Genomic DNA, 24,941 nt, shown 5'->3' on the forward strand with positions numbered 1-24,941 from the left:
GTTCTTTTTTTTAAACTGAAAAAAGCTCTAAATGTTTATATTTCACAATTGCATTTACAGACATTCATTAAAAACACAATACAACACTACCATGACACCTGGCACGGATACTGGATTGGTTTACAAAAAGTGAACAACAAGTGGATCTGGGTGGATGGCAGTCCAGACACACTTGGGTAAAGAAGAATTCTTACTACATATTAACATGTTGATTAAATTTGCTGATGGGTTTTTATTCATTTTTAGGTACTGGAAGAACCCAGGGAGCTCAGAAAATTTTACACTTATAATCCAAAATGCAGCTTTGACCCAGAGCTGGATCCAAAACAGAAATGGCTTTTTGAACAGATTCATCTGTGAAATTAAAGCTTTAATTTTCTGATAAGTTAAACTGAACTTTCTTCCTGCTACTGTGTTTCTTCTGTCTTTACTTTTTCATGTTTTAGTTTTAAGGTGATATGTTATAAACCTCAATATCATAATTAAAATTGTTGCAATCAAGCCTCAAATCTCAGAATATTAGCTTTCAAATGTCTGCAGCTCTGGGTTGTTGCATGACTCAACTTTGACCTCCTGATCTCCTAAAAACAAACCCTGACCAGCCCACACTGCACTAGAGAACAGGGAGGCTTGTTGTTTTGTCTTCTTCATTTTGGCCAAAAGTCCCAAAGTTCTGTGGTTCTGCTTTCCACTAACTTCATGATCTTCTGTCATTTTAATGCAACATACCTGTTCTGACCGCTTTAGATCTGGTTTTGTTCTTGTTTTGTTTTCACTGTGTACCAATTGTGGATTTGGAAATCTGCCTCATTTTTTAAATCACTTTCAGATTTTGATTGGAAATAGGTTGAGGCTTTGAGTTAAAGTAAATATTAAAACTACTCCATCCTTTTTTTTAGTGTGTCTCATCTGAAAAAGACAGAAAACCAGACTGTCCAAAAGGACTTGGCCACCTTCTACGAACAGTTAAAATATACATTTTTTTTTACATTTAATTGCGTGTTTTTAGATAACAATAACGCTCCTTCCACTTCTACATGTACAGGTAAATGTAAAGATGGTGTAGAAATGTTGGCTTTTTATAGAACATTAAAAAAACATGCATTTACAAGCTCACTAAACAAGTGTGGCTCCAGAAAACTTGTATACCAGGAAACTTATATACAAAATATGTTTTTTATTCATCTTCTTTTTCAATGTTTTTCTCTACTATAACCACATAATAAATGTTTTTAAAACTCCTGAATTATTATTTCTTAATCCGTGTGTTTCATATGTTTATGTGTTTTTTGTTGCTTTTAAATATGAACAAATATAATATAAAGAAAAAACTTGGTGATGGTTTCAAGATGGTTGAATCAATATGAACCAAGTCTACAGAGAAAACCTTCAAGTTACTCAGTATCCTGAAAAGTAACAAGAGATCTCATAAAAACTCCCTGTTTATTGCATTTTTTTAATAAAAATGGGTTACCATTGGTTATGATCTAAAATAAAATACAAAACTTTAATTTGAAATAGAATTTTAGGATCAGCTGAACTGAACCAGATAAAACTCAGCTTTCAATGTTTCTACTGTGGATCACACATGGAAAAAATAAGTTATTAAAAACTAATAATAAATAAACAACAACTCTCATCTGAGCACAACAGAAATCACTCCCATCAGCTGCTGCTCTTGTGTCATGGTCCTCATTACAGTCATTTTCTGGACAGATTAATCTCCAAGAACACGTCTGACCTCTTCTCTACCCAACTCTCAAACAGTCTTCTCCTTAATAGGCCTTCAAGTGTTTTCCTAACGCTTATATTGTGTTTGGGTCAAAACTGACCCATTTTCCACACTTGAAAATTGAAAATTTTGACCCAAACACAATATCAGGGTTAAGTCCAGCAGAAACCCTAATGTCCTACAAATACTGCCCTCTTGTGTACATTAGGGGGAAAACCAGAACATGGGAACCTTCAGGCTTGGTCTGAAGAAAAGTCATTGATAAGTTGATACATGGAAGAAAAAACAAACGCCTGCATTAAGTCTATTTTGTATTTTTATCATTAGGAGACAAAAGTTCTAACAACAAAAATCAACGAGGAAACCAACCCAAAGATATTTCTGAAACAAAGTTCCTCAAAAGGGTTTTGGCATGAATGTTCCAGAAACTTGTGAAGAAGATGGGACGTTGTGTAACCTGGAACCACAAAGTCAAACCAGATCTTGTACTAAACTCACTGACTGCTGATTCTGGACGAGCTTTTCTACAGCTGGGATTTTGACTTGAAAACATCTTTTATTAGGTTTTTGTGAGTTTAAATTATTTTTTATCCTCATGGATGAAGCTCCTCGTGACCAAAATGTTCCAATGTTTTCAAGAGCTAAGTGACTCACAACCTTTATTAAAAGCAGTTATACATAAAAAGATGGGAACAGATTTTAGTCTTTTAGCAGCAAATACTATTTGTAAGATTAAAACAAATGTTTTAGTTTCTAAATTACTGAAATGTTTTTAGTTCTTTACCAGAGACAGTAGAGCACAACCCACAGCAGGTCTGATCACACTGGAACACTTTGAGATCAATGATGTCAACATAAATGCACAGAATCAGGCAGCAAACACTTCCTTCATGTCTGTGTCACTATGTGAATAAAGCAGCTCAGATTCTGCTTCACTGGAGAAATCAAATGTTTGGAGACACAGAATGATGGATTTAATGAAGATCCTCAGATTTACATCAGACATTCAGATTTTCTTGTTTTCTAACATTTGAGGCTGAAAAAGTTTGGATCAACCTAAAAGGGAACTTCACTCACCACAGAGTCTCAGGGTTTTTCCAGTCCTTGATGTGATCATCACTGGCAGCCATGACACTGATTTAGCTCTGTGTTATAAACAAGAAAAAAACAAATGAAAATTGGGATTGAATTGAAAATGTGTCTTTTTCATTGGTCTGGAAATGAAAGGTTGTCAGATTAACCAAGACGGAACCATTTAAAAGGAAATTAATACTAATTCAAGATTCATTTTTGGATAAATTCAGCATTTTGTGTTTTCAGGAACACAAAAAAGTCAGAATTTCCAGCTTGGCTGATGGTTTTCCTTCAGGAGCTCAGACTAGAATAAAATGATTAAAAGAAATATGTTTTTATTTCTGGAATTGGTCCATAGATGTATTTCTGAATCTTCCAAAATAACTCCAATGATGTTTTTTTTTTCTTGGGTTTCTGACACAGAGGGTGAAGCAGCTCCACACTGTCGTTTCTTCCTGCCGTCTCTGGGAATACTGAGCACCTTTCTCCTGACGTGTATCATCATCATCATCATCATCATCAGAAGTCTGTCACCTTCATTTGTTTTTATAGCATCTTCTTTCATGTCCAGAAATATGAAAAAACTCTAAAGCTTTTGGAGTTTTGGATGTCAAACTGCTACAGAAATGTCAGATGGGACTTAAATTTATGTAATGAAACAGAAAATAACATGTAGACTAAAGTCTTGGCTCTTTTTGGTTCACAGTAGGCGTGGCGTTCCAACAGACAGAACACAAGACATTTAAAATCCAGTTCATTGTTTTTATACGAGGACACCTAAAGGTTTAATGGAACCACAGATTCAGTGAAGATGCTCTACATCTGGGGAAATCCCCTTTGTCAAAGTAATCATTGAAACAGAATATAGACTTAAAAACTGTAGCAGTTTAATAAATAAACAGCTTCAGTTGTTTGTCACCTATAACCTGAAGGCACAGATGTGCAACAAGAACCAAAGCGGCATAAACTGAAATAAAAAAATCTGCAGTAATTCAAGAAACTGAAGCATCTGAGCTTCCTCAGCAGTTTGCTCCTCCTAGCAGCAGTTTATTTTTCAGACTTCTATCTTAGCCCAGCTATTCCTGCACTTTAGATCATATTTATGAGAAAAGCAACAATGTTTTTAGATGAACTGATCAGAATCTTTTTCATGTCTGTCCCAACATGAGTGCAGAGTGTCCATGGTGTCACAAAAGCTGGATTCAGTTCCAGAGAAAGTGCTACTTCTTCTCTGGTGACAAGGTTCCTCTGAAAAAGGTGGCAGGAAAGCCGACAGTTTTGTCAAAATGTCTCAGCAGATCTGGTCGTCATCCATAATCAGCCGGAATAAGTGAGAGCTGAAACAGCAGCAGGACAACAGACATAGGTGCTATTGTGCACTGATTGTGCTGTTCGAGGACAGCTGGAGCCCCATCAGCGTGTTACCTTTCAGCCTCAGGCTTCAGACCGTAGTCGCAAAGCACTCTTATTTCCTGTCCGGTCCCGGTCGGCACGCAAACGGTAACTAATGAAGGGGGACACCGTTGCTCTTGAACAGGCTAGAAGACGTTTATTTCTTTGCTTGAATCAAATAGTTAGTCCAGCACAACGTCTGCAAACACTTCCTCATTCAAAACTCAGAGAAAGTACATTAGCTGGCCGAGCAGCCCTCCTTTTTCCTCTGTCACGCATCCCCTCTCCTGCTTCCTCCAGGAGCGCCCAAGGCAACGCCTCCTACTGTTGCTGCGTTGCCTCCATGACAACCGCAGTCACACACACACACAAAAAAGGGGAGGGTTTCGTCATGCTAAATGTTTGCCATTTGGACCAACACACATCTTCTAAATGTGCTTTGATTACTGTTATAATTATTATTAAGGGCCTGCTTGCACATAATTTTTTAGATCCGTGCGGTCAGTGCTCAGGTCCGCGGAAGGCGGAAACGCTGCTACGTTACGTAATCCTCACAACGTCTAAGTTTGACAGTTTCAGCATTGTATAGTGGAAATCGGACACGGGTCACTTTTGAAAGACGATGTAAGCGGGTCATCAAAAAAATCGGATATAGTCAGAAAATTGGATTTGGGCATCAAGACCCGCAGTGGAAATCAGAATACCAGAATAGACTTGACTCAACACTATGAGACATTAGTATTGAAGTAACACATCTTAAAACCCACTTTTGTCTGCAGTGGTTGACCTCAGCACAACATATGATAAACAGAAGAGGTATGAATTCCTTTAGTCTTTGTTTAGATTTTCAGGAAAAAAGGAAACAGGTCAGAACCCAATGAGTTATATCACTAGAGGAGACATCACGTGATTCCTCGTGGGAGGAGAGCACCACCATCTTGGTGAAGTCAAGTTACTGCTGCAGTGCATGCATGTAAACACATTTCTAGCAAAAATGCCAGTTTATTGTGCAAGTTTCAACTGCCAAAATCAGAGTCCACAAAGGAGGAAGGCAGAACATTTCACAGGTAAGAACTATAATTTTTTCTTTTACTGCTGGAGGGGATATATTAATAGAACACATGTTGACATGCATGATGCTGCAGGGCTATTATCAACATGCTGCATGATGTACATATAATTTGCTGTCGACATAAATGTAAACTTTATTTAGTTAAACCTATAAATAGCATACTAGGAATAGGCTAATATAGTTATATAGATTTATACATTTCTGACTCAGTGACTGAACTTTTCTTGCAGGTTTCCAATGGATTCAGACTTAAGGAAAAAGTGGATCTTAGCAATAAAAAGAGCTAACTCAGATGGATCACTGTGGTACCAACTAGCAATACAGTCTGGATATGTTCAAAAGATTTTGGGGAAACAGATTTTGTTAAGACTGGCCAGACTGTTCGCATGAAACCCGGCACCGCAGCATCTATGTTACACAAACTGATCACTCACATGAATCAGTGGGGAAATCAATTGTTTTTATTTGTTTTTTGTTTCTTTTTTAAGGGGAAAATCTGTTGTTGACTTTTGGACTTATTGTTGACTTATTATTATCATTTATTGTTTTTGACCTATCATTGTTTTATTGTTATCATTTAATATTATTATTGACTTACTATTGATTTATCTTTTTTTATTGATTCATCATTATTATCATTATTGACTTATTTATATACTTTTATTTATTATTATTATTATTATTATTGACTTATTATTGACATAATAGTATCATTTAATACTATTATTGACTTACTATTGATTTATTATTATCATTATTATTGATTCATCATTATTATTGTTATTGACTTATTTATATATTGTTATTTATTATTATTATTATTGACGTATTATGGATTTATTGTTATCATTTAATACTATTATTGACTTACTATTGATTTATTTTTATTATTATTGATTTATTATTATTATTGACTTATTGTTTGTATATTGTTATCATTTAATATTATTATTGATGTATTGTTGGGCTTTTCTTTTTTTTTCTTTTAACTTGTCCTGTCCAACAGCTGGGCAGACAGATGAGAGCTGAGGGCCTCTTGTGTTGGACATATTTTATTTTAACAACAGGGGTTATTAATCTTCAGACAAACCAAAGGTATGACTGAATAAACCCCTTTTGTAATTGAGGACAAACTTCATTAATTTCTATCATGTTCTTTAGTGTTGAACCGGACGGAAAAGGAAAGAGGGAAAGAAGAGACAGGGATGTTAGAGAGAGGGGGGGTTAGAGGGTGATAATAGGAGGGGGGGGGGGGTGGTAAGACCATGAAGCAGCATAAAGCAACAAGTTTACTGGTTGCTTATCATTACAGTAAGGTTCAAATGTAGTACAAAAAGGGTGGGGCCTGTCCACACACACACAGAAATATTATCAACACACCTGCTAGCTGCAAAAATGTCCACATGTCAACATGTACACAAAACAGATAGTGTTCACACGCATACTTATGCCTTAAAACCAACTAGTGTGAAATATTTCAGTCATTCAATCATGCAAACTGTTAGTGCAAAGGTGAGCTAACACCTGTGCTCAGGTGAGTGTTTATGTTCTTCTAAAATGGATGGTGGAACGTGACTAGAAGGAGGGAGAGTGCCCAGCCATCCCCACACCAAGACCCCTGCCGCCGCAGCAGCAGCGGCAGCCGGAACCCCCAACGCCACACGGCAGCAGGCAGGGAACAACCGCCCCCGGGCCACCCAGCCCGCCCCACAGGCCAGGGCCAGCAGGACCGCCGCGAGGCCCCCAGAGCCAGAGGCTAGGGAGGCACGCAGGGAAAGGGAGCGGCGCCCCAGCCCAACCAGGAGAGCAGCCCCCCGCCGCGCCGGAAGAGCCCAACGCAGGGCCCCACCAGAGAAGGGCGCCCACAGTCCCAGACGAGTAGCCCGAGCTGCTTGCTGGCAGTGATGTCCAAGAACCCCCCCTACCAAGGGCCTTACATGTCTAAGGTGCAAATAAAACCGAAAAAGGGGGGGCCTACTCCATACGGCAACCATGGGAGGGGGGGACCACTACCAAGTAGCCCCCCCAAGGCGCATTGCAGGTAAAGCCTTGGGGGGGCTTAGCCTGCAATGCGCCTTGGGGGGGCTACTTGGTAGTGTCCCCCCAAGGCGCATTACAGTCTACCAGCTGTCCCCCGGTGGGGGACAGCTGGTAGACTGTCCCCCGGTGGTCAACCCCCCAAGGCCCCGTACCAATAGCGGGCTCCCCCCCACCCCACCCCAGACCCCGCAGCCGAAGCGAATGACCCCCAGAGCGACCGGGGGTCCCAAGAGGGTTGTCCTGTCCCGTCCCAGAGCCAGGGAAGGGCTGATCCCAGCCCTAGGTGTAGATGGGCAGCTTGTGTTGGGCTTTTCTAAATAATTTAAATTACATTTCAAAGAGGTCTAAAACTTTGAAATCTTTAAAAATTATTTTCAAAAATTCTTTGTAATTTTTATTTGTTTATAAAAATTCCTGCAACTATGCATTTTTCATTAAAGTTTGAGCTTATAAGCCTGACTGTTTCTCTTATTTAACAGCAACAAATGATGTATATATATATATATATTTTTTTTTTTATATATATATATATACATATATATATATAAAAATTATATACATATATTATATATTTATTTATATTTATAAGTATGTAGAAATATGAATATATATAAAATATATTAAAGCTACTTAGATGCCACCAAAGGCTATAGAAATCATTGTCATGTGGGCGTCGTTGACCTCACCAAGATAGCGTCGCGCTCCGCCACCGTCGGCCAGGCTTCTAAAGCGGGCGTGTCTCCTCTAGTGATATATCTCATTGAGAACCTCTCCTCAGCATCAAATTTAAAATTCTCCAAAATGATTTGCAAATTGAAAAGAACTGTACTTCCTCAAAAAGTCGACGCAAACGGTGTTGGAAACCACATGTTGAAACTATAATTGAAATCTTCTGCAATTCTGTCTAAGCTGGTAGGAACAGGGGAAGAAGAAGTTGTTTTTTTTTTTTTTAAATCTCCTGATCTCCTTTACATTTAAAATCAACCCCGTCTCCATTTAAGCTCATTCTGCTTTGATGCACAGCAGAATTTGTCGAAAGATGGAGGAGGAGATCCAACATTCCTCTGTGGTTTTCAAAGGTAGAGCTGCAGCTTCAAGAAGTAAGTCTTCTCATTTGATTAATTTATACATGTTTATACTTTTAGAATTTTAACACAAAATAATGTCTACTTATTTTTCCTGTTTTTTTGGTCCTAATATCTTCTCTTTAAAAACAATCAGGCGTCCATATATGTTTTGAAATGAATTACTCTTAAGAACTAATTTATTCAACATGTACACCATATATGGAAATAGTTCCAGATATTTAGAGAAAGTGCTCATTTTCAATGTTTCTTCTTATGAAACTATTTTAGGGGGTTGCGTTTTGAATGAGTTTATTTTGTCCAGCTTAAACTTAAATTTTAGTTCTACACACCAACTTACACTGTGTGAGCTTTAAGTATTTAAAGGTAGAAGGACGTTCAGGAACACCTGAGCATCACCTCATTTTTTACATACTAGTTTCTCAAACTTTCACAAGAGTCAGCCAAGATTTTTGGACGAACAACTAAGATTACCGGACACACCAGTGACTTAACACCAGTGGTAAATGTTGAAAATCTGCAGGATGTTTGTAATTTCACAATAAATCAGCTGGTCTGAGAACAGAGGAACTTTCAGTGCCTAAAAGCAGAGATTAGCAGGTTTTTTACTTGATGTACATTTAGGACTTACTAGTTGTATTTCAGGTGGTTGAGATTTGTCTTTGAATGTTAAACATCAGCATCAATTAAGTAAATTCAGTTGTCCCACTCTGTCATGGCTAAAAAAGAACAGCTGACCAGAAGTTTGCTATTTTACAGTTAACCATCATTAAGAAAAAACTTTGTATTCTTTCAGTTATGAACTATGACTTTTACAAACAACTATGTTCCTGTTTTTGCTAATTTTGGTCATATTTTCTTCAACCAAGCAGAAGTCCAAGCATCTGGCATCAGGCTTCATCACCTGCTGTGTTTTGGGATCATTTGTTTCCTCCTGTTCGCCATCATCAACGTTGCCATCACTTACTGTAAGTTTAAACAAATTAGTACTTATTTTAACATATCTATATTTAATTGTTTTGTACTAAAATTATTGATTGTGTGTTATTGGCTTAAGCCTTAGTAATAATTACCCATGACACTTCATGAGCCGATTGAGTGAAAATGTTCATGCACTTTTTTTCTATGGGAATGAGGTAAGTCTCAGGCCGTAGAGAACATATATACAACACACAAAGTTACGTAAAGATGAAGCAGTTAAGACGAAGGTGGGTCAAAAAGATTTTTATTTTTTCAAACCCCCAAATCCTATGGACTGTGTAAGAAGCCTATTGGTGCTGTGTGCATATTTGCACATGGTCACTAAGGGGCCTGTTACTCGCACTGATGATGAGGAGTACTGTTATAGAGAGAGTCAAAGCATCAGAAACAACAGTTGGTTCAGGAATTGCAGTCAAGTGGAGGACCGGGTAGATCTAAGTGGACAATTATTTTGTTTCCAGAGGCACTCAGGTTCACAAGCTTCAGTTTAATGCCTCATCTTGTATCTCCTTTTCAGAGCAGTAACAAACATTTAAAAAAAAAAGGGCTGAAAATGGAGCTCAGAACCAACTTTACCAGGGGCTACGGTAACTCTCAAAGATACTCAAAGGTTGACCAAATTGAGTGTAGTGGGTCTGATCTGCTGCTGCACAGCGTTCACTTGCTGCACTGCATGCTCACTACGACATTAATCTAAAAAATGTACAACTTTAAATCTCGTAAATTTACCAGAAAAAAGTCGTAAAGTAATTGCTTTAAATCTCGTAATATCACTTTTATGGCCTTAATACTCTGTTGTACAAATGTCTTTGGTAAACAAAATTTAGAATACTGCCTTTCACATTGCCAGTTAATGTTTACACCAAATTGGTCAAGTTTGACCAAAGCACACACATTCCTTCTATCAGTACACATCACTAGCAGAGATCGCAAACGTCTACATTCAAAGTCACACATTCCTTCTGTTAGATGTCTACCTTTTATACACATAGCATCAAATATAGAAACAAATGCATGCTTTTATTTCCAGCAGACTAGATTATTGTAATGCCCTGCTCTCTGGTCTTCCGAGTAGAAGGATATCAAACCTTCAACTTCTGCAAAATTCAGCTGTGCGTGTGCTGACGAAAGACCAGGGGGAGGGAAAACATTACACCCATTTTAAAATCACTGCATTGGCTCCCTGTGCAATTCAGAATTAACTTTTAAAGTTTATTGGTTTACAAATGTTTTTATGGTCTTGGGCCTTCATATGATGTGATTTTAAAGTATGAGCCCTCGTGGACCCTAAGGTCCTCTGGTGCTGGCCTTTTGGTTATCCCAACGGTTACAACAAAAACATACAGCAAGGCCTCATTCAGTTTTTATGGACCTCGCCTGTGGAACAGCCTCCCAGAGCCTCAGGGCCGCAGAGACTGTTCGTGCTTTTAAAGGAAGGCTCATAACCGACCTTTTTAATCTTGCTTTTAATTTAAATTTACGAATTTATTGGATATTTTTATTTTTATCAATTTTATATAATGTGTATGTGTATATAACAATTTTTTTTAAATTCCAAATCAATCTATTTATTCATTTGAATGTATTTAGTCACCTTTACCATTTTACATGTCTACTAAGGTTTATTTATGTGCTTATTTTCTTTTTTATTTATTTTATCTTTAATTTTTTCCTTTTACATTTTAGCTGTAATTCCAGTGAGCGGGGTTTGCAATGGGATTTCTCAGGTCCGGCTTCTTGTCTGGATCTGGGGGGGCCTGTGGTAGTAGACTCTGTGAACCTGGGAGGGGTGTCACTCATGTGGACATGTCCCCAAAACTTCATTTCCTCAGTACAAAGCCAGGTTTTACATTGCATCCTTTTGTCTTTTATCACAGCGAGTGAGTATACGTGTATGTGTGCGTGTGTGTGTATGTGTGTGTGTGGGTATGTGTGGGTATGTGTGGGTGTGGGTGTGTGTGTGTGTGTGTATGTGTGTGTGTGTGTGTGTGTGTGTGTGTGTGTGTGGGTATGTGTGTGTGGGTGGGTGCGGGGGAGGGGGGCATTGTGCCATTTTTATTACATATTTGTTTGTCTTGTCCTTTTGTTTTTAAATTTCATCATGTGAAGCACTTTGAGTACCTTGTATTTTAAAGGTGCTATACAAGTTAACTTTGATTTGATTTGAAATTAACTGCAAAATCAAAAATCATCATTGGACACACTGAACAAAAACCAGGGGCCTCATTTATAAAGCTTTGCGTAGGATTTGCGTCAGAAGTGGCGTACGGATGAAACATAGGACGTGCGTACGCAAAGAAATATTCGGATTTATAAAACCGTGCGCACGCACATCCTACGCATCTTTCCCTTAATAAATCACAACCGATTCTAAATGCAGCGCAGCTTTTTGCGGCTTCATGACACGCCCATATTTGTCCATAAATAGTCCGTGAAACGCCCACAAATTAATATTCATGGCTTGCTAAATCATGGCAAACACCGAGAGGAAATAAAAAAAACGTATCTTCACTCAATGTGAAGTAGAAGTTATTGTTGGCGAGTTGGAAAAGAGGAGAAAAGTGTTGTTTGGAGGGCACAGTGTGGGCATTACAGTGCCGAAAAGGCACGTGAGCGGCAGACGGCTACAGCGCTCCATGGGGGGGGGGGGGGGGCAGATGCATGCGCCGGGGGGACCGGAGCGCCAGATGCACCGGGTGACACGCGTGGTTCCTCCGAGTGCTCCTCTGTAACGCCGGGCCCAAAAGCCCGCAGAGGTTCAACAGGACGGCTCGAGGAAGTCTGAACCGGCTCATAAGCCACTCGTCCTCTTTTGCCAGCAAGTCTTGTTGCTGTCTAAAGATGCGTTCACTCCGAATTCTTCCATTTGCCACATCTTCTAAGAGCGCAAGATCAGCCATTGTGCGTCATTACGCATTGTGATGGGGCATTTTATGTCCATCTATTTAATTACATCAGACAAGCTACAGATGTCGGTAATAATCCACGTGGAAATGGGAAATTGATCAGCAAATGTAATTTCTTGTTGCTTTCTGAATGGTGAGACATACGCCATACATTGTTTTATAAAAAATAAAACAAACTAAAGGCATATGCATGAATACCATAATTCCATAGCTTATGAAGAAATGTTTTACTATGAAAACAACTTTCCCCAGTGGACAATTAGTACGTCTGTACGTCCGCATCTATATCTGCTCCGCCAGACGGACACATTGACGAGAATATCAGTTTTGTAAATTATTTCGTTCTGTTAACTATATTATTTATGAGGATGAATTGCACTACATGCCAATATTGTAGAACATATTTCACTTTTCTTTTTCCAAATATGTGTTCATTTGAATTTCTCTTGTAATTTTCGTTTGATCTTTTTTGTTTGTTTCACTGCTGATCGGTCCAACGGGTGTTCCCGTAGGCTGTTAATTGTAAGACTTGCTTTGTGAAGTCTTCATGTTATTTCTGAGAGGCAGTATTGTCATTTTCACTTTCACGTGTTTCTTCCATCTGCCGACGGCGTCGCCGTTTCTCATTTCACCCGTTTTTGTGCGTACGCCTGGGTCAGAGCTTGCGTGAAGGACCGCACATTTTCCCGTCAAGTTTGCTTTTTATAAATCTCAACTATTGCGTAGAGAGTGGCGTTCGCCTTCTTTTGTGCGTACGCAACGTTTATAAATGTGGCCCCAGGTCTTTTCAAACTAGTCTTTTTTAATAATAATCTGATTGTTGACCGTGATTTGAACTGTTTGTAGGAAATTTTATTGACATTTTTAATCAAACTCCTGCTCAGATTTGACCTTTTTTGGGCGATTCTCTGATTGGTCATTTTAACAACAGACTGAAGTCTGCCATCGATGCAGCAGCTCAGCTGAAAACAAAAGTACTAAAACTGAATCGAAAGACACCTTGGAGAAACGGTGCTATTTTAAAATTGATGAGAATTTGAAGGAGAGCGGAGAGAAAATTTAGAGAAACAAATTTAACAATCTACTATGACTTTTTTAAGGATCAGCTAAAAATCTACAACCATGCCGTCAAAGAAGCAAGGAGACTTTATTTTTCAAATATCATCACAGACAATCAACACAACCCCCTGTTTCTTTTTAAGACAATTGATTTTATACTGAAAAAAGATTTTAATAAACCTATTGTGTCTCAGTCACAAACGGCATGCAAGGGCTGTGCAGACCACTCCACGAATAAAGTCAATGTTATTAGATCTAACCTTCAACCAGTACATAACATTAGTCCTAGCAGGTCAGTGGCATCGTCTCTACCTAAGGAAACGCTGGAGAGTTTTTGTCCTGGTCAATGAAAAGATAATGGTCAAGTTTTTTTCGCAAGCAAACACTACAACCTGCCTTTTAGATCCCATTCCACCTTCTCTTTTGAAAACATTTAAGGATTCTTTGAGTTAGAGCTTTTAAATATAGTAGACTGCTCTCTTCAGATGGGTGTTTCCCCCTCTGCCTGTAAGAAAGCGGTGGTAAGGCCCCTTCAGAAGAAGAGTAGCTTGAACTCAAATATTATGGACAATTACAGACCTGTATCCAACTTGCCATTTTTAGGTAAAATTATTGAAAAAATTGCTCAAAGGAACAAAACATTTTTAAAAAATCTGGTTTTAAGAAAAATCACAGTACTGAGACGGCCCTTTTAAAAATGTAAATGATCTCAGAAATAATTCTGACTCAGGCAAACTTTCTGTTCTGGTACTTCTGGATCTTAGGGCCGCCTTTGATACAGTAAATCAACAGATTTTATTAGACAGACTTAGGAGTCGGGTTGGCCTCTCAGGGACTCTTCTTAACTGGTTTCATTCTTATCTTACAGATCGACCCTTTTTGTAAGTATGGATACTCAGTTGTGGGGTTCCCCAAAACTTCTTAATTCATATATGTTGCCTCATCAGAAGACCCAATATTGACCTTCACAGCTATGCTGATGATACACAGCTGTACATCACGGGGTCTCCTGATTACCTAGAACCTATTAACAATCTCAAATTGTATTTTATATATAAATTAGTTGATGGCAACCCCTAACTTCTTACAGCGCAAACAAGACAAAACAGATGTTTTGATCATTGGTCCTGAGGATAAGAGAGAGATGATTTACCCAAACAGAGGAATTTTAAACCTTCTCAATGTGTGAGAAACCTGGCCGTACTAACTAACCCAATAATGGATCCACTTCAGGTTGCTCATGAGACTGGCAGAGGTCTTGATGAAAGATAGAACTGCCATAATAAATGACATATACTTCTAGATATACAACAGACATGAATCCACTGTGTATGGAAACAAAAAACATGTTATCTGCAAATGCTACAAAAACTGTTTTCAAAAGCTAATTGATGAATAAACAAGGAAAACACTTTGTGGCATTATGCCAGCATATTGGAATGACAGAAACCATTTATCCCAAAGTTTGTTAGAACAACAGTAAACAGATGCTGTTCAGTCACAGTCATAGTGTGTCAGAGACAAACCAAACCTAAATATGTATCAGATCTTTTACCTGAGGGGCTATAATCTACAAACGTTTGACAATATTTTGTATTTTGGGAACTTCTAGCAAACTTAGCTCACAATGTTTAATCAACAGTTGTAGTTAAGCGGTACAAACAAATTCCAGAATCCTGAAACATTATATGCATGAATGTCACAAAATTAGAAATGTTTTATTATAAATCTGCTTTTCTGAAAAAATGTCAAATGATTGAATTAATGGCTATTTGTGTCATTTGGGTTGCAGTCGCCATGGAAACAAAGAAACTGAAGTTGAATCTCAGTGACCTGGAAGCAAAAAATGAGCAACTGACTTTGGAGAAGAGAGATTTACAAAACCAGACTGAAGATCTGAGGATGAACATGACAAAACTACAAAACCAGAACGAGCAGCTGAGAAACAACAGTGACAAACTCAACAAGATCCTGGCAGCAATCATCAGTTACACCAACTTTCCAGCTGATCTCTTCTGCCCTGATGGAGGTAAATGTTTAATATGTGATTCTAACTTTTACTTTTTATTAAACATCATCAAACCTGAATTTGCTTTGTCTGATTTATACACAAAATCAATCAAATTAAGAAAAAAAATGATAAACCTGACTAAGCAGTTTGTTTTGTGAGGAAAAATAGTTTTTCCTTCTTTAGGGGCTTTACATGTTAAAAGTCATTTAGAATTTAAATGAAATGTTATCATTTTTTTTTTGTCTTTCTTACCTACAGTTTGTAAGACGTGTCCCAAAGACTGGATTCAGTTTCAGGAAAGCTGCTATTTTTTTTATAACTTAGGCTCTCCGTGGAAAACATGGGACCAAAGCCGACAGCTTTGTCAAAGCATGAAATCAGACCTGGTGGTTATCAGCAGTCTTTAGGAACAGGTTTGCTACAAAATGTTAAACTAAATGGATTTGGTTGCATTTTTAAAACTGAAAAAAGTTGTAAATGTTTATATTTTTCATTTTAATTTACAGACATTCGTTAAAAACACAATACAATACTACTATGAAAACAATCAAGGATACTGGATTGGTTTACAAAAAGTGAACAACATCTGGATCTGGGTGGATGGCAGTCCAGACACACTTGGGTAAAGAAGAATTCTTGCTACATATTAACATGTTTATTAAATGTGCTGATGGTTTTTATTTATTTTTAGGTACTGGCAGAACCCAGGGAGCTCAGAAAATTTTGCATATATAATTCAAAATGCAGATTTGAACCAGAGTTGGATCCAATTCAGAAATAGCTTTCGGAACAGATTCATCTGTGAGATTAAAGCTTTAATTTTCTGATCAGTTAAACTGAACTTTTTTACTGCTACTGTGTTTCTTCTGTCTTTACTTTTTCATTTTTTTAGTTGAGTGGAGATATGTTATAAACCTTAATATCATGATTAAAATTGTTACAATCAAGCCTCAAATCTCAGAATATTAGCTTTAAATGTCTGCAGCTCTGGGTTGTTGCATGACCCAACTTTGACCTCCTGATCTCCTAAAAACAAACCCTGACCAGCCCACACTGCACTAGAGAATAGGGAGGCTTGTTGTTTTGTCATCTTCATTTTGGCCAAAAGTCCCAAAGTTCTGTGGTTCTGCTTTCCACTAACTTCATGATCTTCTGTCATTTTAATGCAACATACCTGTTCTGACCGCTTTAGATCTGGTTTTGTTCTTGTTTTGTTTTCACTGTGTACCAATTGTGGATTTGGAAATCTGCCTCATTTCGTAAATCAGTTTCATATTTTGATTGGAAATAGGTTGAGACTTTGAAATACTTTGAATTGAATTTCAATTACCTTAGAGTCCAGCCTCACAGTGAGCAGGTTCTTTTTTAGGATTAAGAAGGTCCAAAACTCTGCAGACCTTTGTAAAACTACTCCACCCCTTTTTTTTAGTCTGCCTCATCTGAACATGACAGAAAACCAGACTGTCCAAAAGGACTTGTAATGGCCAACTTCTATGAACAGTTAAAAAATAATGTTTTAGTCTACATTAAATAGCATGTATTTAAATAAAAATGTTGTTATATCCACTTCACATGGACAGGTAAATGTAAAAATGGTGCAGAAATGTTGATTTTTTACATTTAAAAAAATAACGTCTATTTACAAAAGATCTAAACAAGTGTGGCTGTAGAGAAATTGTATACGAGGAAACTTATATATAAATATTTATTCAATACATTTTCTTTTTTAATGTTTTGCTTGAACTATAATCCCATAATAAACTTCTTCAAAACTCCTAAAGTATCACATTTTTTAATCTTAATGTTTCATATGTTTGTGGATTTCTTTGTTGCCTTTCAATATGTACAAATATATTATAAAGAAGACACTTGGTTATGGTTTCATAACTCAGTGTTTTTCAACCTTTTTTGAGCCACGGCACACTTTAACCTTGACAAAAATCCCGCGGCACACCAGCATCCAAAAAAAAAAAAAAAAAACAGAAATTCATGGTCTGTATTGATCGACAGCCCCCCCCCCCCCCCCCCCCCCACCGCCCGCCCGCAATCTCACATGCATTTTTGTGATAATTGTGGCCGGAAAAGCAGGAAGTTGTGGCTGTTTTTTCTAAGAGATGAAATGAAAGTTAAATTAGAAAAATTTAGAAACTGTTTGTTTGTTGGGGTTTCAAGGCGTTTCGCAAGGACAACTCATTGTGCGCTGGGACACTGGCTCTTTAAGCCAATGCATCATGGGAGATGTAGTGTGAAAAGTGCCGAAAACTTGCAGAAAGACTGGCGTCTCTGAGATTTATTGTATTGTCCACTTGTTTCACGGTCTGACACCGGACTCTGTGCAAAGCTACACCGCTAAAGAAGAGCTTTAGCCGGTATTTTTGTTAGAACTGAGCGACTTTATCAGCAGAATTAAGAACAAGGAAGTGAAGACTTTAAGCACTTCTGATTGGTCAGACTGATGACATGTGATTAAGCCTTCAAGAATGATTGGTGGAGACAGTTAAAGGGACGGGACTTTTCCGCAAACTGTCATAGCTGCAGGTAAATCGCGGTAACGTAATCCTTATCAAAATGTCTTTAATAGAATCAAATAAACACAAAGAAAAAGTAATTTTAAGATCTTTCATATTCCTAACTACTCAGTGTTTTATCAGGGCCTGTTTGGATGAACAAAGAGCTGATATCCTGGAGATGGGAAATGTTTTTAGATCAGTGAATGATTAATGAAGGTAATTTCTCCACGGCACACTTGACCATCTCCCACGGCACACTAGTGTGCTGCGGCACACTGGTTGAAAAACACTGTCATCACTGACCTTTATGACAAGTTGGGGTTTAAACAGATAAAACTCGGGTTTCAATGTTTCTACTGAGGATCACACATGGAAAAAATAAGTTAATAAAAACTAATAATAAATAAAGAACTCTCTTCTGAGGACAACATAACTCACTACCATCAGCTGGTGCTCTTGTATCATGGTCCTCATTACAGTCATTTTAGGCCTTTAACAGTTCACATTTTTTTCATCCCTTATATTATGTTCGGGTCATAATTGACCCATTTTCCACACTTAAAAAGCGGTAAATTGTGATCCGAACACAATATAAGGTTTAAGCCCAGAATAAACCCTCATGTCCTACAAATACTGCCCTCTTGTGTACATTAGAGAAAAAACAAGAATATGGGAACCATCAGGCTTTCTCTGAAGAAAAGTTGACAAATGGCAGTAACAACAAACACCTGCATTAAGTCTATTTTGTATTTGTATCATAAGGAGGCATAAAAATCAATGAGGAAACCAACCCAAAGATATTTCTGAAACAAAGTTCCTCAAAAGGGTTTTGGCATGAATGTTCCAGAAACTTGTGAAGAAAATGGGACGTTGTGTAACCTGGAACCACAAAGTCAAACCAGATCTTGTGCTAAACTCACTGACTGCTGATTCTGGACGAGCTTTTCTACAGCTGGGATTTTGACTTGAAAACATCTTTTATTAGGTTTTTGTGAGTTTAAGTTATTTTTTATCCTCATGGATGAAGCTCCTCGTGACCAAAATGTTCAAAAATTTTAAAGAGGTAAGTGACTCACAAACTTTATTAAAAGCAGTTTTACATAAAAAGATGGGAACAGATTTTAGTCTTTTAGCAGCAAATACTATTTGTAAGATTAAAACAAATGTTTTAGTTTCTAAATTACTGAAATGTTTTTAGTTCTTTACCAGAGACAGTAGAGCACAACCCACAGCAGGTCTGATCACACTGAAACACTTTGAGATCAATGATGTCAACATAAATGCACAGAATCAGGCAGCAAACACTTCATTCATGTCTGAGTCACTATGTGAATAAAGCAGCTCAGATTCTGGGTCACTGGAGAAATCAAATGTTTGGAGACACAGAATGATGGATTTAATGAAGATCCTCAGATTTACAACAGACATTCAGATTTTCTTGTTTTCTAACATTTGAGGCTGAAAAAGTTTGGATCAACCTAAAAGGGAACTTCACTCACCACAGAGTCTGAGGGTTTTTCCAGTCCTTGATGTGATCATCACTGGCAGCCATGACACTGATTTAGCTCTGTGTTATAAACAAGAAAAAAACAAATGAAAATTGGGATTGAATTGAAAATGTGTCTTTTTCATTGGTCTGGAAATGAAAGGTTGTCAGATTAACCAGGATGGAACCATTTAAAAGAAAATTATTACTAATTCAAGATTCATTTTTGGATAAATTCAGCATTTTGTGTTTTCAGGAACACAAAAAAGTCAGAATTTCCAGCTTGGCTGATGGTTTTCCTTCAGGAGTTCCGACTAGAATAAAATGATCAAAAGAAATATGTTTTCATTTCCTGAATTGGTCCATTGATGTATTTCTCAATCTTCCTAAATAAGTCCAGTGATGTTTTTTTTTCTTTTTCTGACACAGAGGGTGAAGCAGCTCCACACTGTCGTTTATTCCTGCCGTCTCTTGGAATACTGAGCACCTTTCTCCTGACGTGTATCATCATCATCATCATCATCAGAAGTCAGTCGTCTTCATTTGCTTTTTATTGCATCTTCTTTCATGTCCAGAAATCTGAGAAAACTTTAAAGCTTTTAGAATTTTTTGATGTCAAGCTGCTACAGGAATGTTAGATGGGACTTAAATCTATGTATTGAAACAGAAAATAACATGTAGACTAATGTCCTGGCTCTTTATGGTTCACAGCAGACGTGGTGATGTACGTTTAGGACACAAACCTCAATGAGTTGAAGTTAAAGAAGAAGATCTTAGAGACTCAGACCGAGGAGCTGAGCAGAGAACGGGACGACCTCAGCTGGACGCTGGACCTCATTCTCTCATTCCACAAATCTGTCCCAACAAAAGTGAACATCTGTTCTCCAACAGACGGAACACAAAGACATTTAAAATCCAGTTCATTGTTTTTATACGAGGACACCTAAAGGTTTAATGGAACCACAGATTCAGTGAAGATGCTCTACATCTGGGGAAATCCCCTTTGTCAAAGTAATCATTGAAACTGAATGATGGAAAAATATAGACTTAAAAACTGGAGCAGTATAATAAGATAAACAGCTTCAGTTGTTTGTCACCTATAAAATGAAGGCACAGATGTGCAACAAAAACCTAAGCGCCGTAAACTGAAATAAAAAATCTGCAGTAATTCAAGGAACTGAAGCATCTGAGCTTCCTCAGCAGTTTACTCCTCCTAGAATCAGTTTTGGTTAAATGTTCAGACCTTTATCTCTTGTATTCTTGCACTTTAGATCATCTTTATGAGAAAAGCAACAATTTTTTTAAATGAACTGATCAGACTCTTTTTTATGTCTGTCCGAACTGTCATGAGTGCAGAGTGTCCATGGTGTCAGAAAAGCTGGATTCAGTTCCAGAGAAAGTGCTACTTCTTCTCTGGTGACAAGGTTCCTCTGAAGACGTGGCAGGAAAGCCGACAGTATTGTCAAAAACTATTACATACTATCGCCACTACAATATGACGCAGCTTTCAGGTTAAAAGAGATCGATAAAAGCAGTGTGAAAAAAATCCATCACCAACGGGTTTGGAAAAGCCGGTCTGCTGTGTGCCAGAAGTTTCCTTCACTGTTGTGGAAGGAAACTTCTGGCGCTGAGGCGCGGCGGTAGCGCGTGCAGCCCCGCGTAGAGCTCGCATAGGCGCAGCTTACAAATCACCATGCTCTCTTTTCTGGTATGTTTTTTCCTCCAGCCCTGCTATATCCACATTGCTGCCGTGTTACTGCTTTTGCGGCAAGTCCTGTAAGAACTTGAGGGGTCTGAAGATTCACCAGGCCAAGATGGGCTGCACGAGAGGGAAGCAAGCAAGGCAACACATAGGCGAGGAGGAGCAGGTCCAGGAATCATCCCACAGCATCCAGAACCTCCAAGCCCTGCATCCTGCACCTAGCAGACCATCTGAACACCGTTGAGTCTTATGGCCTGCCACAAATAAGGAGACTGAGTGGCGCCAGTTTAATGAGGATGTGGATGCAGCCCTAGAAGCAACGACGAGAGGAGGAGTTGATCAGCGTCTACAGTGGATGTCTATGCTGATTATCAACATTGGTGCAGAGAGGTTTGGCATCAAACAACCGAAGGCGAGGCGCCCGACTCGCCCAAACCGGCGTGAGACTGAGATAGGCAAGCTAAGGAAAGAGCTAAAGGCCCTAAAGCAAAAGTTTATGAACGCAAGAAAGGAAGGGAAACCCTCCCTGACTGAGCTCCGGGTCATCTTGAGGAAGAAACTCATCTCCCTAAGACGTGCTGAGTGTCATAGGAGAAGAGTCAGAGAGAAAGCTCGCAAGCGGACTGCTTTTATAGAAAATCCATTTGGATTTACCCAACAGCTGTTAGAACAGAAGCGCAGTGGGCGTCTTGTGTGCTCAGAGGAGGAAATTAACCAGCACCTTGATACTTACGCGACGAGAGAAGGGAGGAAACCCCCCCCACCCCCCCCACCCTGTAGGGAGCGTATCAGACCACAAGAGCCCTCTGTCCATTTTAACACCAAAGAACCCAACATGGCCGAAGTAAGAGAAACAATCAAAGCCGTGCGGGCTGGTGCGGCCCCTGGGCCCAGCGGAGTGCCATACAGAGTGTATAAAAGCTGCCCAAGACTATTGGCAAGGCTGCGGAGAATTATCAGATCAGTGTGGCGAAGAGGGAAGATACCCATGCAGTGGAGACTACATGCAGAAGGTGTCTGGATTCCGAAGGAAGAGAATGCTAGTGATATCACACAGTTCCGCACCATCTCTTTGCTCAGTGTGGAAGGCAATATATTCTTTAAGGTTCTTGCAAACAGGCTGACTGAGTTCCTCCTTAGAAATCAGTACATCAACACCACAGTGCAGAAGGGTGGGGTTCTAGGCTTGCCAGGCTGCTTAGAGCATACAGGAGTTGTTATCCAGTTGATCCGAGAGGCAAGAAAAAAATCAAGGAGATCTGTCAGTCATTTGGCTTGATCTTGCTAATGCCTATGGATCCATTCAACACAAGCTGGTGGCAATGGCCCTGAAGACATATCATATTCCAGAGAAGATCAGAGATCTGGTCCAGGATTACTTCAGCAGTTTCTGTCTGCGATTCACCTCAGGCTCAGTAACATCCGCATTGCTCTGAGAAAGGCATCATCACGGGTTGTACCATATATGGGGTGCTGTTTGCCCTTGTGATGAACATGCTGGTCAAAGCAGCTGGCTGTCAGGGTCCACTATCCAGATCAGGTACAAGCCAACCACCAATTTTTGCCTTCATTGATGACATCTACATCAGTGGCAGGATGTCGTTTGCTCCTCCAAGGGCTTGAGAGGCTTATGAGCAAGAATGGTGTTTAAGCCAGCTAAATCAAGGTCTCTTGTTCTGAGGAAAGGAAAGGTGGAGAAGTTCAGTTTAAGATTGGATGGAGTCCTTATTCCCTCAGTGTCAGAACAGCCAGTGAAGAGTCTGGGGAAAGTCTTTGACGCTACACTGAAGGATAAGGCAACAGTAGAGACAACCCACAAGGAGCTGAAAACCTGGCTATCGGTAGTGGATATGTCAGGTCTTCCAGGAAAGTTTAAAGATTGGATATATGAGTATGGCATTCTACCAAGACTATTGTGGCCATTACTGATATATGAAGTTCCAATTTCCAGCGTGAAGAGCTTTGAACGTAGTATCACCCAGTTTCTGCACAGATGGCTGGGTCTGCCAAGGAGTTTAAGCAGTATAGCTCTTTATGGCCGTTCCAACAAGCTGCAACCCCCCTTCACTAGCCTGACAGAAGAAGTCACCAGAGCCAGAGAGGTGCTACTGTACAGAGACTCAAAGGACACCACAGTCTCCTCTGCAGGCATCATGGTGCGAACAGGAAGGAAGTGACAGCCTCAAGAGGCAGTTGCTCATGCAGAAGCCAGGCTGAGACACAGCGTCTTGCCTGGCAATGTGGCAGTGGGTAGAGCGGGTCTTGGAAGCCACACAAGACCAAAATTCAACAGAGCCCAGAGGGAGGGAGAGATGGCAGCTGGTGCAGGAAGAGATCTGTACAGAGGTGGAAGAAGATCGTTACAACAAAGCAGTAGCGATGTGCCAGCAAGGTGCTTGGACGAGATGGGAAAATGCATCGACCCGCAAGATCACATGGTCAGAACTGTAGAAGTCAGAACCAGCCAGACTCAAAGTTTGATCCAGGTGGTCTATGATGTACTTCCAAGCCCATCCAACCTGCACTGTTGGGGATTAGTAGAATCACCGGCTTGCACCTTGTGACAGACAATAGGGACCCTGAAGCATGTCCTGAGCTTCTATCCCTAAGGCCTTGGGAGAGGGAAGGTATACATGGCGTCATGACCAGGTTTTGAGGGCAGTGGCTGCCACCATCTGTACAGGAATTCAGCAAAGCAAACACCAGCTCCCAGAGAAGTACAATATTACTTTCGTCAGGGCAGGAGAGAGACCACAAGCAGAGCGTAAGTCCTCAACTGGGCTGCTAGCCTCAGCTCGTGACTGGAGATTACAGGTGGACCTGGGGAGAAAGCTTAAGTTTCCAGAGAACATTGCAGAGACTTCCCTCAAGCCACACCTGGTTTTGACATCAGACACCACAAAACAAGTGGTGCTGCGCTGCTGGAACTTACAGTACCCTGGGAAAAAAACGCTGGCGAATAACGCCTGGCAAATATTCGTCCCGGTGTGTACGGGCCTTCACACTATGGTTCCCAAACTACATGAAACTTTTTACAATTTCACATCAACATTGAACACATGGATGATGTTTATAGCTTTGATGTCAATAAAGCTGGGGAAAAAACACATATTACCAAATTCCTAAAGGCACTGAAAGAGAGTAAAAACAAAATCTATAAGTGTTTCCAACACAAAGGTAACCAGAATAGACTTGACTCAACACTGTGAGACAATAGTATTGAAGTAACACATCTTAAAACACACTTCTGTCTGCAGTGGTTGACCTCAGCACAACATTATTCTGGTTTCTCTTTATTTTATTTATTTATTTATTTTCCACTGGTGTTTGTCTTTGTGTATTTTATTGCTTTTGTTTTTGTGTACAGCACCTTGAGCTGTCTTTCTTGTCATGAAAGGTGCTATATAGATAAAATTTAATTTAATTTAATTTAATATGATAAACAGAAAAACTATGATTTCCTTTTGTCTTTTAGATTTTCAGGAGCAGAGGAAACGGGTCAGAACCTCTCCTCTGCATCACTCTGTAACAGCAAAAGAATCAAATGAAAAATTCTCCAAAATGATTTGCAAACTGAAAAGAACTGTCCTTCCTCAAAAAGACGACGCAAACTGTGTTGGAAACCACACCTTTAAACTATAATCAGATCTTCTGCAATACTGTCTAAAGTTGGTAGTAACTGTTACAGGGAAAGAAGAAGTTGTTTTTTTTTTAAGATCAGCTGATCACCTTTATATTTAAAATCAACTCTGGCTCCATTTAAGCTCATTCTGCTTTGATACACAGCAGAATTTGTTGTTGAAGGATGGAGGAGGAGATCCACTCCTCTGTGGTTTTCAAAGGTAGAGCTGCAGCTTCAAGAAGTAAGTCTTCTAATTTGATTAATTAATA

The 24,941-nt window shown here is 39.2% G+C and overlaps 4 protein-coding genes across 5 annotated transcripts in view; 3 read left to right on the top strand and 1 right to left on the bottom strand.

Annotated features, from left to right (window-relative positions):
* The window catches only part of LOC101170123 (uncharacterized), a 91,251-nt gene extending 90,855 nt beyond the window's left edge, over window positions 1-396 (top strand). Inside the window, exons 4-5 of the transcript XR_013648007.1 lie at window positions 61-176; window positions 247-396. The gene's annotated coding sequence lies outside the window, so the exon portion shown is untranslated. The remainder of the gene's footprint in view (window positions 1-60; window positions 177-246) is intronic.
* A 2,300-nt stretch (window positions 397-2,696) lies between these two features.
* The window catches only part of LOC111948909 (uncharacterized), a 124,832-nt gene continuing 102,587 nt past the window's right edge, over window positions 2,697-24,941 (bottom strand). The window contains exons 4-5 of the mRNA XM_078932574.1: window positions 19,362-19,429; window positions 2,697-2,877 (exon numbers count right to left, since the gene is read on the bottom strand). Coding sequence (XP_078788700.1) covers window positions 2,849-2,877; window positions 19,362-19,429 — 97 coding nt within the window. The 3' untranslated portion in view covers window positions 2,697-2,848. The remainder of the gene's footprint in view (window positions 2,878-19,361; window positions 19,430-24,941) is intronic.
* Window positions 7,950-16,182, top strand: LOC144981347 (uncharacterized). Of its 2 annotated transcripts, none has more exons than XM_078932573.1 (6): window positions 7,950-8,410; window positions 9,265-9,363; window positions 15,134-15,370; window positions 15,677-15,765; window positions 15,859-15,974; window positions 16,044-16,182. In XM_078932573.1, the coding sequence occupies exons 1-4, from the start codon at window positions 8,326-8,328 to the stop codon at window positions 15,757-15,759; spliced, it is 504 nt and encodes a 167-aa protein (XP_078788699.1). In that variant the 5' UTR covers window positions 7,950-8,325; the 3' UTR covers window positions 15,760-15,765; window positions 15,859-15,974; window positions 16,044-16,182. The 2 variants fall into 2 exon arrangements, 1 of the variants encoding a protein (XP_078788699.1); XR_013648011.1 differs by having other exon boundaries at window positions 7,960-8,410; window positions 9,268-9,363; window positions 15,611-15,765.
* Window positions 21,824-24,941, top strand: part of LOC101161506 (uncharacterized) — a 78,625-nt gene continuing 75,507 nt past the window's right edge. Inside the window, exon 1 of the mRNA XM_011485780.4 lies at window positions 21,824-24,913. Coding sequence (XP_011484082.1) covers window positions 24,856-24,913 — 58 coding nt within the window. The 5' untranslated portion in view covers window positions 21,824-24,855. The remainder of the gene's footprint in view (window positions 24,914-24,941) is intronic.

Source organism: Oryzias latipes, chromosome 16 (assembly GCF_053564925.1).
Source record: "Oryzias latipes strain Hd-rR chromosome 16, Olatipes_Hd-rR_3.1".
Lineage (NCBI taxonomy): Eukaryota > Metazoa > Chordata > Actinopteri > Beloniformes > Adrianichthyidae > Oryzias > Oryzias latipes.

What these genes read in the sequence shown, in the direction of transcription:
- LOC144981347 (XM_078932573.1), top strand. Translation starts at nt 8,326, where the DNA reads ATGCACAGCAGAATTTGTCGAAAGATGGAGGAGGAGATCCAACATTCC. An exon ending in CAACGTTGCCATCACTTACT is followed by an intron (nt 9,364 to 15,133) that starts GTAAGTTTAAAC and finishes TTTGGGTTGCAG; the next exon opens with TCGCCATGGAAACAAAGAAA. An exon ending in TCTCTTCTGCCCTGATGGAG is followed by an intron (nt 15,371 to 15,676) that starts GTAAATGTTTAA and finishes TTTATAACTTAG; the next exon opens with GCTCTCCGTGGAAAACATGG.